This window comes from Colius striatus, chromosome 5 (genome assembly GCF_028858725.1).
Source record: "Colius striatus isolate bColStr4 chromosome 5, bColStr4.1.hap1, whole genome shotgun sequence".
Lineage (NCBI taxonomy): Eukaryota > Metazoa > Chordata > Aves > Coliiformes > Coliidae > Colius > Colius striatus.
Genome location: NC_084763.1, coordinates 25,572,903 through 25,591,234, shown reverse-complemented (window position 1 = coordinate 25,591,234; position 18,332 = coordinate 25,572,903). Strand labels below are relative to the sequence as shown.

The following is an 18,332-nucleotide window of genomic DNA, read 5'->3' as shown; positions in this document are numbered from 1 at the left end:
ATCAAAGCTGGAAAACAGAGCAAATAAATGAAAGTGTACAGCTTTAGATACACTTTCTTTTTAATCTTACCTGCATCTCTATCTGACTTAAAATTGAGGGACAGCTACAGCTATGGGAGATGGAGGAAGTTACCTACCCCAAAGATCAAGACATACATACCTATAGGCACATAAACACATAGAATTTTTAATGTTGTTCAGAAAGGAACCTAGTAAGGCAATACCAACAGTGACACCTGTGACTGGTACAGCAAGCACCTTGAGTCCAAACAGGCAATGTTCTGCAATGACATCTGATGCAGGACTTCAAAGTAATATTTCATTAACAGTTTACTCAATTTAAGATGACAGAATTCTAAATCAATTAAATCTAAAATCTTCTCCTTTTTCTGGTACTTTCTGAAAAGATACCTAGTACTAAAGCTTGTAAAGAAACAAGATCTTTGTCAACCTACTAATACCCAGGAAAATGGAAAGAAAGTTCACTACAAACAGTTTATCCTCAGATAATGACTCAAATATCAATTCACTAAAGCAAACGTATGCCAGAGAAACAACTGAAGGGTCGGTGTATGAAACATCTTTGCCCACTGGACTGTAAATGAAAAGTCTTGAAGTAGAATCATGCAATTCATACACCGTTCAACATACTCTCTCCTACACCTGCTATCTAGAAATGGATGTTATATGAAAAATACAATCTTTCATTTGCAGAAAACAAGTCATTAATATCAGCTTGCCTGAAATATGGGCCATAAAGGTTAGTGGAAAAACCTCCATTAGCTTCACAGGCACTAGGTTAGCTCTTCATGCTATTTGAGACTATTAAACACTCTGACCCATTTTCTTTGGTTGCCACATTGTCCAGCAAAATTTCTTTACAACTCATGAGGTTACATTAGGAATCCTAATCTGCATGTGTGAATGGTTTTGACTTTCCTTCTCAAGCAGTACTTTTAAATAAACAAGCCAGGTTTAACAAAACTGAACTGGTCTCATTTACCTACTTAAAACAGAGGCAGCTGCTCTAAAGCAAGTTTGAAAAAAATGCAGCAAAAAAAACCCACTCCCAACCAATGACCTATATTTTCTCATACCAGGCTCCCTCATACATCCCCTAAATATCCCATTCTGATCTAGAAAGTCTTCCAGAAAAAGTTAAAAGCTCAAAACTTGTGAAAGTTTCCTTGCTATGTTCAGTTCAGTATGTATTTCATAAACACAGGGGTCAATACGCTGCATCACATCTTCCCTCAGATTCAGATGTAGTATCAGTACAAAAGAGGTTCTTCCCATGCCACTGTCAATTGTCTCTGGCAAGCAAAGGTGGCACCTGCACATCCTTCTCCCATCTGCTTACACTTAATGTCTTCATTACAGCAGACTAATTTATAAGAAGACAATGTAGAACAGCACACTTATTTCCCAGAGGTATAAAGTTAAACTATTATAACTTAGTTTCTCACCACAACATAGCAGACACATACTAGGCACCATGACAGTAGTGCAACTGTAAACATAATAAGATGATTTTATAAGACTTTTAGTAATTTAATTTCCTCCAGTGTCCCTTGAAACAAAGGACATCTTTACCATACTCATATGTGTGAAATCAAAAGTTCATCACGAGTAACATGAGGTCACAAATCACCGATGAAAGTCTACCCCAAAACTATATTATTTTTTTAAATGACAAACAAAAAAAAGGAAATGTAATTAAACTTTAAACCTAATTCTGCCAATTAGTTTTTCCATAGTGTTTGAACAGCCATCTTGCAGTTGTTAAAGAACACATGTAACTTATTCCAGATAGTTTCTATTATGTTAACACTCAAAGCCCTTCAAACTGGGCACTGCATTCCCCTCAATTAATTAAAACAACCTGTCAGCTTTGACTGTAAACATGTCAAGCTCCCAATCCTCCTTCATGTTCGCACTCAAGGCAGAGATGTCTGCCTGGTTTAGATGCTTATTCTAAAAGGCCGAATAGACTTGGAGCAAAAAGTATGTCAGATGAAGTGTGGGGATCAGCCTTCCTGGATCCTCTGTCGTCAAAGAAATGAACAAAAATGTCAGGCCTATTGCATATCTCAACCAGGTCAGGCTGTTTAACGCGGCCAGCTGACGGCACACAGCCCAAACTAAGCAGAACTACCATGGGGCGGTGATGGCCAGCCAGACTCATGATAGCAGCACGTGAAGTACATCCCGGGCACTGAGTATTGGCATCAAGGCACCCCCTGCATACTCCGCAGCGCCCCGGAAACAGGAGCCACGCCGTTTTGGGAGCGTTTTGGGAAGCTGCACCTAGGTGGACATTTAGCCAGAGGCCGATACTCGCCTCCCTCAGCGCCAAGGCGCCGCTCTTGGCCGCAGACGGCTCTCAGCTCGCACAGATCCCCTACTGTAAGAGAGACCCAGGCCAGTGCACTAGAGCACTCGGTCACCGATGCGTGACTAAACCGCATCTTGAAGCGCTTTGCGGTGCGTGCCCAGCCGCTCCCCGGCCCGGCCCCGGCGCGGGAACCGCCGCCCCCAGCGGAACGGGACAGGAACACCTTTTGGGGAAAAAAAGAAACACCACTACCGCCCCACCGAAACCACTAAGAAACCAAACAAGAAACCCCGTCTATCTCGCAGCTCTGCCAGGCCCAGGCCCCCGCCCCTGCCCCGCAGGTCCCCCAGGCCGCCGCGCCAGTCGCGCAGCGCTCCCAGCAGCGCCCCCAGCAGCGCTCCCGCGCTGCCCCAGCCCCGGCCCCGCATGCGCGCCGAAAACGCCGAGCCGCCTGCCCAGCCGGGCGCTTGCCCTGCTTCCCGCCCCTGCCCTGCCCCCGCCACAAGCGCCGCGCGGCGGGCAGCCGCAGGGCGCGCTCCCGGCCGCCTCGGCCCCGGCCCCCGCGCCGCTGGGCGCCCCCCGCCCGCTGCTGACCGAGGTAGAGCACGACGGGGATGAAGCCCCAGCGGATGGCGAACTGCCCGCCCTTGAAGAGCTGCTGCAGACGCTGCTTGGCCTCTTTGCTGAGCTTCGGCATGCCGGCGGCGGCGGAGAGAGGAGGCGGAGCCCGGCCGCTCTGGGAAGGCTGCGCCAGCGGCGGTGGGCGGGACCCCATCCCCCGGCCGCCCAGCCAGCGCCTCGGCGCCGGAGCCCGGCAGCAGGAGGGAGGGGACCGGCCTTTCCCCGCGGTGGGCGAGGAAATGGCGGCCGCGGGGCTCCTCCCTCTCCAGAAGGCCGCTTCTCCAGGCATGCGCAGGGTGCAGGGCGCTTCCCGCAACGGCCCGGCCGCAGAGCTGGCAGTGGTGGTGCAGCATGAGGCGGTCACCAAAGCTGCGGGCCTTTCTAATGCCTCTTATGTGCCCTGCGTGCGTGTAATGTCTGTATGTCTCTCCCGGAGCTCCCAAGGTATGCGCACACTTTGCACGCCGCCTCCGGAGCCTTGGAAGTGCCCTTTGGTAAGTGAAAGAGGCGGAGCGGTAAGAAGGGTGAAATAGAAATGCTTCTCCGCCTTTGATACAAGACCCTGCGGTGCGTTCCGTCTGTGGAAACGCAAGAGTTCTGGGAGCGAAAGCTTGACTAGAAATAGAAGGAGAGGCGTTCTGGTTTTAGATCTAATGTCTAAAAAATGCCAACACTGCGCTCAGGGCTCGTTGCTCTTACAAACTCGAAGCAGTTTCTAAGCAACAAGTGAGTGGTGTCTGCAAACACCCCCCGCGGAGGCGCAACCACCCAGCCGTCGACCGTTTGACACCACTACTTGTGACACGTCTCGGCGCGTGATGTCTGTGCCACCAACTCAGAGAGTTACGTCGTATCTGTACCACGTTCCCTCCTTTCTCAGGTAGTCTAGGGCCTTGTGCTGTAGTGCCAGATCAATTTCTTTAGGGTCCTAGTTATTACTAATGTGGCTGTAGTATCCAATGTGATCAGTCTGTATCATATCTCCTAACTATATCATAGTCATGGGAGTGAATTTAATTGCATATAGAAACTCTGAGAAAAAATAAAGTTATTGGAAATTACTCTGAGTGACAGTGTGGAAGCCTATGCAGCCTTAATTTACAGACCACACACAGTTCTGCATCTATTGAATGAGTTTGCCTAAGTCAGTTACTTGAAGTTCTGTTGCCATTTTGTCACGTTAAGAACAACAACACAACAGTGCTTTTAGATCCCAAAAAAGAATCCGTAAGGGCTATAATAAATACCATTTATAGAAATACCTCATCCAGTGCGTGGATACCTGTTCTGAGATTCCCAGAATATGGGCTTATAGCTTGCTCCTTGCTTTCTAGGTATGGACAGGTAGCAAACTGCAAGTCACGTGAGGGATTCAAGCAGCCCACAGCTTGCATTTGCCACAGGTTACTGATATTCTGAATGTGGGGGACAGAAAAGTATTTTTGTGATGTGGTGGCAGAAACATTCTGTCAAGGGAGCTGGACTAGATGATCTCTAAAGATCCCTTCCAACCTTATCATTCTATGATTCTGTGTCCCAGAGTGCACAAACAGCCCTTCCTGATGTAAACCAGTCCGTGTGCTTGAGAAGGTGTTGCCAGTATCTTGCAGGTAGGGCTTTTTTTTTTTTTCTTTTTTAGCGATCAAGCTGTTGTTACTCCAAAATAGAACCTCCAGATTAATGGAACGCTTTCAGTAACAAATCCAAAATTCATGGAACATGGTAATAAAGACTTGTCTGTGGCAGCCTTGGGCAACTAGTAATACAAATAATACATCTGTAAAAGACAGAGCTGCATCTGAAGTGCTGTTTGTTCTTTTTTTCATGTTGCTTTTGATATTAAAGGTGAATTTGTACTTTCCAATGTGGTCACATATCTCCCCTGATACTTGTACATCCGTGGATTACTGTATTTCTGCTCCTGAAATTGAATACTGTGTAACTTATTAAATTATTCTGATGATAATCTTCTGTTATAGAACTGAAAATTCTAACTTGAGGTAGCAAGCCTTTCTACACATAGGTTTGCATTAGCTTTCCATTTTTTTGTTATATCCCTGTTGTCAAACTTTTCAAACCAGTACTCAAGTAGAATTATACAAACATTCAAAATGACAAATTTACTTTTCTTTTGGGCAGGTGCAGTGCAAGTGGCATATTCATTTGTCAGCAATGGCTTGTCATACTCAAGATAAAAACTCAAACCAATGAACCTTCTTTTCTGACCCTTGCAAAAGACATGGTTGCTGCTGGAACCTATTTTTCAGCAGTTTGTATTAAATTGATTTTTCTTTGTAGATGAGACCAAATCCTATCTGTTTCCACAATGTAGTTACTGTTACAGCTTGTTCTTTCTACACATACAACCCCAACTGTGCATTACAGCACACATTGTTAATCATCTGTTACACGGTATTACAATAAAATGTCACACACAGGACTGGGATTAAATTCAAAAGGTGTTTTCATTAAACCTCTTGTAATTTTAATGTACATGGCATTCAAAAGCTCAAATGTACTAAGCAACTGATAAAAATAATTGAACAGCTCTGTCTCCTTTGCATATGAGTTGATTTAACAGTGTCACTGTGTCAAAATACTGTGATACAGTATATTTTTACCGTGGGTGTACTAGAAGGGGTATTCACAAAAGTGTGCTGCCTGTACTAGCTACTTCTTGTCTCATACATCAAGTAAAGGAATAACTTGCAGGGCACAGAAACTCATTTCTTCTGGCTGCTAATTGGAATGTTTGACTAAGAACTCACAGGTTATTTCCTTTATTTGACCATAGAAGCTAGGAAATGAATACTAAGAAAGTTAATATTTCTTTGCCGTAGTTCTCTTGCGAACAGAGTTAGAGCCTTTGCCCTAAAGATCACAAGTGCATGTGTTTTGTATGCACCTAAACAAAAGTCGGTTCTGTATAGCTAATGGTCTAAATGTATATAGTGTTACAGACTGAAGCTGAGAAAGTATATCTGTAATCTAAAAAAAGGGACACATAACACACATCTATAGTCTCACACTGTCCAGAGCATCATATTTGCAGTAAAAAAACCCTCAATCAAACAAAACCCAACAAAGCTTCCTACAACAAAACCAAACAAAACCAAACAAATAATCAAAATCCAAACACACACACACACAAAACAAAACCAGCATGCCAACAGTAAAGGTCTGTACTGACTCCAGAACTTTTCTGTGCCTTTATTTAGCTCCTGTTGCACCTCAGATGTTAGAGGGTCTAAGAGTTCAACAGTCCTTTGATGTGCCAAAGGGTAGAAGAGATAATCAGCCATCTTCCTTGAAAGGTCAAACTGGTAAGACAGTAATATTCCGATAACTGAAATACTGAAAAATTGCCTCTAAAACCAAAGATGCCTGTGCCTGGGCATCTATGACTGGGCATGAAACCATGAGCTGCTCTGAAGGGAGGAGTAATATCAAAACCAAAGATGAGTTCTGTAAGAAACTTAAGAAGGCAGCTTTGCCTGGAGAAGATAGTAGTAGGACGTGAGCGTGCTGTGGGTACTAGCTCATGTTTATAGTTTGTTTTGGTAACACATCCATGAAGGATATTGCTTTTACTGGATTTGTTTTTCTCGTGGCTGATAATGAAGACAAACACACTTGGCATGGTGTATCCATTAAAAAGAAAAACAGGAGCCCCAGTTGCTAGAGTGACAAAAGAAAAATAGTAATACCATATGTATTCAAAGTGTTTTGATGAAAAAAAACCTCTTTGAACTTCTTTTGCCTCATAGTTCATGTGAACAGCAACAACAATAAAATCAGAACTGCAGAGATTTTAACTGAGACAATAAGAAAGTGAATCCCTACTGTTTCATTAACTTGATTAGCAGTAATTCCCCAAGTGCTGTGTTTTCCTAGCAAATAAATACCACTAACACTCATCATAAACTGGCCAAACGTTTCAGGTTTTGTGGGGAAAGGAGACAACGGAGGTTCTTACAGATATGACAGAATCATTTAAGCATCAGTCTGTGGTTCAGGGAAATAGTGTCACTCGGTCTCATGGCTTTAGCTTGTCCTTTTTTTGCTTTTTATTTTTTGGTGCATTTCGAGTTAAAGAATTTTAAACTTCTAAAATCTTATCTCAACACACCACAAAGCAAAGTCGTGCTACTCAGGAGGCTGAAGAAGGAAACAAAGTGAAGTGACACATTAAAGTTTGTGAAAAATCACTGTGAACTCCACATAGGAAATTCCTTCAGATCTCCATTTTGCACTTAACACTCTCACTTTTGAGATTTCCCCTTTTACTGAATGTACTGTCTAGAAACTACATTCAAATCATTTGCTTGGGGAAAACAATTTGAGTTTAACTCTATTTAGGAGGAACTTACAGTTCAAAGGTATTATGACAGATATTTCATAACTGAGGATTACACTGTAAATCAATAATACATGAACATAAGCGAGAGGTATTCAACAGATTTCTGTTACAGGCTGAATCTTTACCATGTCAGTAAAAATCGTAGTTTATTATGACTAAACATTCTATTTCATTCTGTTATTACAGTTAAACTTTTTATATTTATTGTGCCCCAGTAGTGATAGTCCTTTTGTTCAATTCCATTTTAGTATTCTTATTCATTTAATCTAATAAATCCCGGCTACTCTGCAGTACTAATGGTCTGGAAAACATTCTTGGTCATTTCACAAGAGACAAATCGAAAGCACTACAGTCAAAAAACACTAAGGCTGTCTGGTCACATCATTTGGGAAAGCTCAGAACTCTGAAATGTTTCTTTCTTGAATGTCATCAAGACCTACGTTACTTGGGTGTGAACATGTTGGAGATTTTGCATTTAGCATATTTCTAAAACATACTTGGAATACAGAGCAGTAATGCATCTAAAAACATTCTATCCAGTTTAGAATCTGTTCCATATGAATTTCTGTGAGATAGTCGTTGGCTGCCCTGCTCACTTGTCTCACACAGGCTAGTTCCAAAAAAAGTAGTGTTGTCAAATGTGTATCTGGAAAATTAGTAAAACACCAGAGAGACAGGAACAAAAAGTAAAGTGTAGTAGCTTTGTATATTCAATACAACAACTATGTCATTTCCTTATTTAAAAATAAACAAAAAATGAGGAGTGGTATGGAGTTGAGTGCAAACACAGTAAAAATTTAATTGATTTTCTTTACAGCTCCTGAGGCCAGCGAAGGAAAAAGAGCAGTCTGAGGTGAGATGGCAGCGCTTGAAAGTTGAATATTACCTGCTGCAAAACATTCCTGTTGTTTGCAGCTTCACTTTTCCGTCCTCCACGCACTCATTTAATAATGAAAGGGAAGCATTATATTTCAAGATACTGCTACCTTTTACATAGGTAGTTCCTCTAAAAACAAACCAGTTCTTAAATATATGTTTTTATGATTGCAGTATTTGGCCGAGGATGAAAACAATAATCTGATGCCTTCCATACCTTCAGTGATACGCAATAATCTGATGGATTAAAGGATTTTCTGAGGCCAAAATAAATATCTGTATTTACTAATTCTTTGGTTTTATGTTAAGCGTTTTTTTTTACTTCTGAGCAGCCAAGATTTCAGTAGCTCTAGGAAGATCTTCCTCTGAAGATATTGGAATGTAAACCTTTTCTTTGTCAACAGCTCTTAACTAGGCTTTTGTTGCCAATAATATGTTGTTACAACAGCAGACATCTATATAGATTTTAAAGGACTTAAAGGATGCCTTTTTTAGGCAAAATTTTACCGTGATTGAATCAAGATGAGGAAAACAGTGACTATATTCTGACCTCAGTGCATTGAATTAAAGCGAGGCAACCTTGAAATGGAGAATTAGTTGGCGGTGTTGCACATGAAAATGAGGTATTTCTGTTTGATACAGAATTGGATCATTTGAAAAATAGTAATTGTAATTAAAAACCATATTCTGCTTCCCCTCTACAACCAATGGTTTATTGTAATCATCTTTCTTGGCATCCATCTGCAAAAAATAAAGGTGCTGCTGAGAGAACTTTTTCTGACAGTGGAACATTTGAAAGTCGGATTGGATTGATGCACAGCATTTGCTTCACTGATTTACAGTAGTGCTTTTGGATGCATTCTTTCAGATTTTACATGATAAATGTGTATGACAACAACAAGCTACTCATTTTCCCTTGGCTATAAGCAAAGAGAAGACAAGTAGTAAAGCAAAAAGAGGGATCTCTGACTTGAAATATGCCAGGTGGACGTGGAACAGGTCTGTGTGGATTTTCTGCTAGAATGCGACCTTGTTCTGGTTTTTATCTTAAGTCACTGTTACAAAAAAACCAGATATAGTTTCAGTTACCATGTATATCCCAAAGTATCCTTTCCCTTTGGCATCTCCAACCCAGGTTTGGTAAGATCAATTTTTTTTAAGTATAGATTAGATTTGAATTTAGCATACCTTTGATTTAAATAGAATGTAAAGCATATCTTTCATTCTTATTTCAAGGACAGTCTAGATTTTAGTGTTTAGTGTCATTATAATAGTTTTAAAGAACTTATTACTGCAAATTACAGAGTTCAGAATGTAACAGAAAAGGTAAAAATATGTGTGTCTTTTCAGATGTTAAATAAGGTTACCCAGTCAACAAAGAAGGGGTGTCATGTATATATATAAACTGAATTCTTCTCAGTATCTAAATGTTAAACAAATTACTTAGATAAGCTGAATGTATGGATCTTGATTGTTCCATTTGGGTGAATTCACTTCATAAACTTCAGGGTAAACCTCTTGTCATATTTCTAATTCTACATGGCCTAACCATGACCACCAAGGTGAGCAGCTCACACCTCCTCTTGCCAAGCTCCATCAGAATTTTGCTTGAGCTTCGTGGTAAAGGTGACATTCCAGACAGAACCACCTTCAGAACCTCAAGCCAAACCGATGTTAACAAAAGTATCAGCATTTATGACTGTCTTTATTTTTCACATTTAATTAGTTCACTGAAAGTTCTGTGACATCTTCAGCATATGGAAGATTAGAGTCAGTAATTTTGTATTATAATGAGGAGTAATTAAGACCTTTGATAGATACCAGAAGGTGATCAAGGAAAGCTCTTTCCTTCCTTTGCAAGTCTTGTGCAGTGCTATCTGGATTCAATGAAGCACAGCTCATGGTTAGTGAAGATTTTGCTATTCTATTAAAACTTAACCTCTTAAATGCCGTGCCTTTTGCCTTTCATGCATAATTTCTGTCCTGACTTTGTCCATTTTAGCATACTCAAATACCACATTTAGCCCAGACAAATGCTTTTAAATTGTGTTCATCATACAAGTGTAACTCCTCTACATATTGACAGCCTAATTTGTGTGTCTGTAACTTTGTCTTAGACTCTCGCCACTAACACATAGAACACCAATAACCTTTCAGGAAAATACCTGTCAGTGTTTCAGTGTGGCAATGCTGCTGCTTTTCAGTTAGGATTATTAAAAATATTAAGCAGTAATCTCCTACAAACGCAGAATAGCAGTCATTTTAGATACTGTTGTTTTAGAGTCCAGTTTTGTTTTAGAGTCCAGTTTAAGAGGGTGATTTTTAAGTAGATACTGGAGTGATTAATGAGATTTCAGTAGGTTTTTGCATAGCTTCCTACCTAAAGCAAAGAACCAAAACAACAAAAAAAATCCCTAAACCAAACCACACACCCCCAAAAACCCAACCAAAACACAAAACAGTAAGGACAGGTTAGTTGTGTGCCTTTTATTGCTTCCTGTAAAATGTTATATGGACTCCTAAAGGTTTTATTTTGAATGACAGCAATTTCAGCAAGAATTTTATTAGGTGCAGAGGACATCCAAGGAACTTTCAGAAGTTCCTTATATTCTGCTGTGTGAAGCCCATTAGGCACCCTTGGCACAGCTGAATCTGAACTTGATTTTCAAGCATTTGAAAGGTCCAAGTAAAATGACAGTTCTGTAATCCTGTTCTTTCCCTTTTTGTCAGGTGTGAATTAAGTACATGTCTGAAGAAACCATGGTTTGCTCCTTTATTTTTGGTTTAGGTAGCAGTCACAGGAGATTAGGTGCTGTTAAGTGTAATGAAGCATGAAGATGATAAATGAACCAGAGGTTTTTCAGCCTGAACACATCCTCCAGTTTGTTTTCCAGACAAATGTCACCTTGGGCTTGAAATCGTGCTGGATGTATCTATGTAAGTATAGCTAAGATAGCTCCCCTGCTCTGCCCATCTCCCTAGTTACCTTACTAGTTTAAATATAGGAAGGAAAATGAGTCCTTCTGAGTTAAGAGATGAGTTAATTGCATGTGGGATTCATGATGGCAAATTCTCTCGAAAATAAACACAGTAATAAAAGTTGTTTTTCTTTCTTTCCACATTGTAGGGGGAAAGACTGCTTCTAGTGACAGAGTGCTAGACCAGACTGGATTGATACTGGTCTTTTCTAGGACATTAGTACTTGAACATATACCACAATATATTAGAATCATTAATTGTGTTCTAGCAAAATATTTTTTCTGTATTTTTAAAATTAAATGTATTTCAAACACAACGTGCAGATTGTTACTTCCCATGTTGTGTGTTGGTTCCAGCGACTCTGATAAGAATGATGTGCTGGTGGGCTTTCGAAAACTTGAAGAACAGGTATCTGCCAGGGAACTTTAAAACCAAATTTAGATTTGCTTAACTATTATTAAAAAAATAAAAAGGAAATGGTGACTAAAGTTCTCAATTAATAAAATGAATCAAGGTCTATAATTTAGCTCTTCATTACAGAAAGACACTATTGATCCAGAATTTGTCAGCAGTGTTTTGTTAAAGCCAGTGGAGGGCAGACTTGAATTGGAAAGTATTTTTGCTACTTCAGTTACTCGAACTTAAAATAGCAGATAGTCATCATCTTCGAGCTTGAGGGACTATCTCAACACTTCTCTGCTATTCAGATTACACTTGTGGTGGATAAAAGCTTCTTTACAATTGCTGTTTGGCAAAATGAGTGTTTTGTTGTGTCGTAGTAAGAATAGCAAATGTTTAAATAAAGATGCTAATATGAAAGTGGATAAGTCACTGTATTAGCAGCTGTGTGCTACAGGGCAGAATCCATACTGCTTAATAATTAACCATGTATATCTTAAAGTGGCTTTTACTAGTGAATATCATTATCTCCATTTCACGGGTGAAGATACTGAGGACTACAGTGGTAGCCTTGCAAGCCTAGTTGACCTACAGATGCAAGAACAAAGGCCAGATTTCCGAGATCTTGTCTAGTGATCATGCATATCTTTTGCAAAAATAAACTATGATATGTCTAATTCTTGCAAATGTAATGGAAATGATGGCTAGCAGCCCAAATTGCTGAGGCTGAGGAGCTTACCCTGAGGAAACAGGCAGGTCACTTGACAGGCAGGTTGTAGATTTTGAGAAGAATATTCTCCTCAAGAAGGTGGGTGGTGGTCCTGTCAGGTGATTGCAGATCTTTAAGAAGAGTATTTTATAATTCAAATAAGTACTCTGCATTTTTATGTGTATCTGTCATTAAGTTTGGTTGTACATTTTCCAAGGAATGAAGAGCTTTTCTATGTAGACCTTTAAAAGCCATTCCAATATCAATACTAGGAAATATACGGTTAAAAAGTCAGTTTGCACACAGGTGAAGGATTAATATGCAAATAGACTGTCCCTCCCTTCCCTTCATGTTTATTTAGGAGGGTTTCAGATTATGAGTGCTACAACAGGCTTCCTGTTAACTCTCCAAGACCACCCTGTTTACTGCATTTGTGGTCAGTAACATTCGTGGGATTGGTGTGAAAAGAAAATTCCATTTTGTTTATATGCTTAGGAGGTCATTGCCCATTGCAACAGCTTCTTAAGTTATAAAAATACACTGATTTGTTTTATCTATAAGCCTTAGAATAAACTGTTCCTTCTGTTTCTAGAGAAGACTGGAGACATGCTGTTACAAAGCTTGCCATTCCGAGGACTTGTGTAAGATACACCACAGAACATCTGGTGCTGCATATTGGAAATTCCATTTGTTGAATGAATGAGCCCATTGCACTGTGCTTTTTTTTCCCCCTCTTTTTCTTACTGCTGATCTGCAGTGGTCATTTGTTGGTGGTGGGAATTATTTGTTGGTTTATGACTCCAACAAAAAGCACCACGTTGAAAATAATAAATTAGAATGTGGATGAGTGGGATCAGTTTGGACTGAAATCCTGTGTAACCTATTCCTGTGTTATTCGTTCTTGGTATATTTCCAGATAAATCATGTTAAAATAGGAGTCAGAAATATCTGGCAACGATTTAAAGTCAATTAAAACAATGTGGGAATTACGTCAAAACATATTACTGTAAATTCAAGCACTGAATTTCAGATTAACCTTCAAAGAAGCAAGTCCAGAGAGAAAGATGCACAGGGAAGGCTTTCAGACAACGTTTACGATAGCCTGTTACTGACTTTTCAACTCTGTATTCAGGATTTTCTAAGTACTTTGTGAAGGTTTGTAGGAGTAGATTACAAGAGAGTCCATTTTTAATTTCTTTAAGATTCTCAGTGATTTCTCCTTGTACTTTATATTTTTACACCTCTCAAAGAGCTGACATTTCCAAATAGTCACCACTTCCCAAAACTCACAGAGGCCTTAAAATGCAATTATCTCAAAAGGGAAAATATTGTTTTTCTTTTCTGCAGAAGGTAAGCTCTCCTCTTCTCAAAATAACCACTAATTGAAGGCATTTATTTACTGAGTAATTCTGTAGTAAACCACCGTATCCCTTAGCTCAAGAAGCAGCAAGAAAGATAACAATACAATTAACTGAAACTGCTGCTTTGAGAAATGTCGTTCCCAGCCTCAAACTTCTTTAACTTCATCCCTAATTACACATTGTTACCTACAATTTATGTTTTAATTATTTTGTACTCCCAGGTCAAATGCTGTGTGTTTGGGAAGGATACACGTGGTATTCCATATTTTGAGTCTAAAATTAAACTTTAATTGCAGTGTAGCACCAGGGCCTTCCAGAATTTTTTAGATTTGCTGTATTTCAGTGCGATGAGGCTTTACTCTCCTGTTTAATCCCCTCTGTGTCTTTTAGAGTACTAACATGCTCTTCATGCTCAGTGCAGAAGTGTAATCCACTTGGAGAGCAAGTGCGTTCTCCAGCAAAGGAGCAAAGGGATGGGCTCATGGGAGGCCAACAGCCACCTGACCCCAGGTAAATCTAAGTCCATCTTCCCAGCTTACAGGTGGCTTTCACCTTTTGCTCCATGGTAAACCCCAAAACTTTGCAGTAAAATTTCCTTTATCTTAAAACCACAAAAAATTCCAGTCTACATTCTTGAAGTATTTGATGGACAACTTGTAAGCTATAAACAACAACAAAAAAACAAGTATAAATAGAAAAAATGTTGATAAAGTAAGTATGGAAAGTAACATGTGTATGAAAATGAGTGTTTTAAATGTCCTGAATGTGGGAGAAAATGAGGCTTCCAGCACCCTGGTTACATCTGTTCCATACATGGAGTTAGGGAGTTTCACCTTTTTATTGTTACCTATGTAACTCATTATGCAGGTAATAAGTTTAAACTGTTAACTGTTACTAAGGTGAAACAAGGAGTCTCCTTCTCTGGAGCTTTTCAAAACCCTCCTGGATGCATTCCTGAGTGACCCGATCTAGGTGAACCTGTTTTTAGCAAGGGATTTGTACAAGATGATCTCTAAAGATCCCCTCCAATCCCTACCATTCCGTAATTCTGTGATTTTGGGGGCATGACAATTTTTTCCCACTGTAATCTTCACAGGTTTATAGCTCCACCTCCACATGGATCTTTTCTTACACAAATCCAATGTTCTTTTTTGTTTGTACCCAGCTTTCCCTTTTGTTTGTGATGTATATGTGAAGTGTTAAAAAATGAATTACTTAAGAGCAGATAAGATATTACTACCTCAGAAGCACATCATCGTTCCTTACATTTGTGTTTGTCCTGTTGACCAGGCCCAACTCAGAGGGACTTGCAGTAATGCAAAAAAACCAGCTTCAATCAGTAGCTGCTGCTTTAGGCAGCCTGACCAAAAGCTCCTTGCTGCACTTCTTCATATGGAAACAAATGGATAGAAACACACCGTCTGAATAAAGAGCTTGCCATTGCTGCGTGCCTGTGACAAAAAAGAATAGTGTTTTATTGGCAAAATATACTTAGTTTGGGATTTAAAATTTGCATATCCTATGTATGAACCTTGTATAATTGTATTTTGTCAAAATGGGTTACTCTGGTAATGTACTTTCAGAGTGAGAAGTTTTAATGACAGTGAAAAGATATTTCTGCATCTATGGAAATTAAAACCTCCTGCTGTCAAGTTGGCAGGACCCTTAAACGTGTGCTGAAGGGTCCTTCTCACTTTTACTGAATTAAGGGTGTTTATACTTACTGTCACAAGTAGCAGAAAAACACCATGTTTAGAACTTTGTGGAGTCTGCTACCTGTGAGCAGACTGTGCTTAAGGTACGTGAAACTACTGATCACTACTCTCATTCTTGACATACTTCAGCCTCCAACAGTCTGCTGCAACTTCTGTTACACCTTCTGGGAATCTCTGTATAGCAATTTCTCTTTCTCCCCAGTTGGCTCCAAGCCAGAAATACATCCATGTGCACAAATGCTTCTTAATTTTGTTCATCATACTGCTCTTTTCCCTCCCTTTCTGCTTCACTGGTGGTGTATGCTTTTACAATACATTCAGTGTCTGTGAAGTTGTCTGTGTACTAAACCAGTGGTTACCATGAGTTTTTATAAACTTCGCTTCACTTCAAGTACATGGAATAAACTTATTTCTTCATGGCCATTTTATGGGGATCCTATTGTAACACAGGAGTCCTAAACATGGGCACAATAATCAGCTTTCTGATAAGGCTGTGTTCTTACTCAACAGGGCATTAGGCTCAGTTTACAAAGGAGGACTTGGTGTTTGCAGAGTGACCAGCACTTTGAAGGCTGAAAAAACATCAGAGCACAAATATTTCTCACCAGCTACCTGGCAAGTTGCGGTGTCCCTGACATCAAGGAAATGGTCTGTGACTTACAGGGAAGGTCGTGCTTGCTGCAAGAATTATACTAGTGTCCAGATTAGCATGCCTTAAATTAATTCTGAAAAGCCTGCAGCTCACACCCCTATGTGTATATAGATGCTTATGCGTGCATTACATATATGTGATATATATGTGTATATGTATCTTCTCCATCTCAGAACTAGCAAAGATTCAAGACTCCAGGTAAAGTCAGGATTTCACCTCATGTCAGCAATAATGTGAAACTTCCATCAACAACCATCAAGAAGACGTTAAACCAGGATAACTAACAGTAAATTCAGAGGAGTAACTTCATGACACTGGGGGTGTGTGTTCAAATCCTCCAGCACACATCAGAGGGAATACACGCTATCAGTTTCCCATTTACTATTTTGGCAGGCATAGTTTTGTTCTTTTTCAAGCTATTTATATTTGCCACCTCAGTGTTTTAATTATTTTACACTTCAGCATTTAATAAGCCTCCAGTGCTTGAGCAGACACAGGGGACAGAGCGCCCCGCCCCCCCCAATTTTAGAGGTTTTTTTACTGAGTATGATAGCTTGACATTTACAAGCATTGTTTACATTTCAACAGACCATTCATCTGTACGCTGTCAAAGATTGTGAAGCATCAATTTTTGTATTTTAGACATATTACAGATACTTATAAGAGGAGATCAAGAACATCTACAGCAGCTCTAGAGATTTGTAACAGGAAAATGAAGGCTGGTGTGAATGAAGTAAGAATGGAAAGATGTGCAAGCACCAGCAGGAACAGCACAATAAGAGGTTAAAAGACCACACTGTTTTGTTAACACAGAAAACCAGTCCCAGCAGAAAAAATTAAGGAATTGCCCTGTTTATGTCAAGGCCAACAAACTGCACTATGAAAACAGCCACAACACAGGAGACCTGTCAGCAAAAAACCCAGCATCCTGACCCCAGGAGGATGGTAATGAGGCTCCAGCACCAGATCCATCTGCCTTTTCTTAGCCCGTCAGGAAAACACACATGGTCAAAACAAAGAAAAAAAGACATCAGGCAGCAACCCAGCCAATTGTTTCTATAGAACGAAGTAAGCAAGATTTAAGGTAAAAGATGGCCACAAGCCAGCTGATGCCTCCTAAGGGATAGGAAGATCTATCCAGAAACTACTTGGTTGTCACCAGTCAAGGAGAACTTCAGACATTCCTGAGGCATCCCTGCTCCTTTATGTCAAACACAAATAACTTGGACTCATGTATTTTGGTACTCATGAATGTAAGAGTGTTGAGAGTGTGAATTAATTAAATCTGTTATTAGTTGGATGTAATCTTGAAGATCTTTTCTAACCTAAACAATCCTATGCTTTTGTAAGAGAATGAGTGTGAGTGGATAAAATCAACTTGCTTAAAGATTTTGTGAAGAAATACCCTCGTCCCCATTCATAAGGTCTCTCACTAAACTTTCTTACAGTAATTTCTCTGTTACAGCAATTTCCCATTGTTAAACCAATGGTCAGTTGTGTTGAGGACCATATCATAGTTCCCCCACAGACAGAGGAGCAGAGATATCCATGACTCGATCTAACTTTTGTATTTGTTCCCAGATGTGGCATAATAACAAACTGTATGTCAGTTTCTCTGCAAGTATATATGCAGATGGTAATTTCCTCCCATTTCTTTTCAAAATGCCTGGTTTGCTCAACAAAGAGGGACTTTGTACAGCATTTCATGCCATGGAATTGAAGTTTCTCTAAGGACACTCGCCATGCACTATCCTATCGTCTGCTGATAGGTACATGTTAGATATAGTTTTGGTTAACTAATTGTAAGAGAGGGAAGCTAACTGAAGGATGGGCACCTCTAACAATTGTCTGACAAAGTTTATGTGAAGCAATGATACAAAAAAGTAACGGGCAGATCTTTGACCAGGAAGGACAGAATCCAGCTACATGCACAGACATCTCTGGGAGCTGGCAAGAGTGGCCAGAAGATGGAATAGGAGATTACTTCATTTTATGTGTTTTAGAACACACAGATGGACAATGGAGAAGACATAGAATAGTGTTTATGACATATTTCTCCTTGTAAAAGTCCTATTTAGGAACAAAGCATTTGAAAATGCTGGTATTTCTGTGTAGGAGAAGTTCATGCTCCCAGCGATCCCTGTATAGATGGCGAGTGTTTCTTGGGCTGCAAGACCATAATTAGGTCTGGCAATTGACCAGGAAAACACAGCACTGCTCAGCAGCAACACCCTTTTTCTTGGCCAGGGCAGGGAGAAGAAACTACAGCTACAGAATCAATGTCTTGACATTATGACTATAAAATACCTTTAATCAGTGGGATCA

The 18,332-nt window shown here is 40.1% G+C and overlaps 1 protein-coding gene and 1 non-coding gene across 14 annotated transcripts; both read left to right on the top strand.

Annotated features, from left to right (window-relative positions):
• Positions 1 to 2,870: 2,870 nt before the first annotated feature.
• On the top strand, positions 2,871 to 17,259 carry LOC133625473 (uncharacterized). 13 transcript variants are annotated; one of them, XR_009818748.1, is made up of 7 exons: positions 2,872 to 3,450; positions 4,497 to 4,566; positions 6,175 to 6,279; positions 8,134 to 8,169; positions 9,061 to 9,191; positions 10,981 to 11,129; positions 12,872 to 13,148. XR_009818748.1 is itself a non-coding variant. In XM_061996428.1 (5 exons), the coding sequence occupies exons 1-4, from the start codon at positions 2,950 to 2,952 to the stop codon at positions 8,166 to 8,168; spliced, it is 711 nt and encodes a 236-aa protein (XP_061852412.1). In that variant the 5' UTR covers positions 2,873 to 2,949; the 3' UTR covers position 8,169; positions 8,367 to 8,481. The 13 variants fall into 13 exon arrangements, 4 of the variants coding, with proteins under 4 accessions (XP_061852414.1, XP_061852415.1, XP_061852413.1 ...); XR_009818750.1 differs by lacking the exon at positions 9,061 to 9,191 and having other exon boundaries at positions 10,985 to 11,129; XR_009818747.1 differs by lacking the exon at positions 9,061 to 9,191 and having other exon boundaries at positions 10,923 to 11,129.
• On the top strand, positions 8,371 to 8,458 carry LOC133625595 (small nucleolar RNA SNORD93). Its single transcript, XR_009818850.1, has one exon. It is a non-coding gene; the product is annotated as a small nucleolar RNA SNORD93 (small nucleolar RNA).
• Positions 17,260 to 18,332: the final 1,073 nt, after the last annotated feature.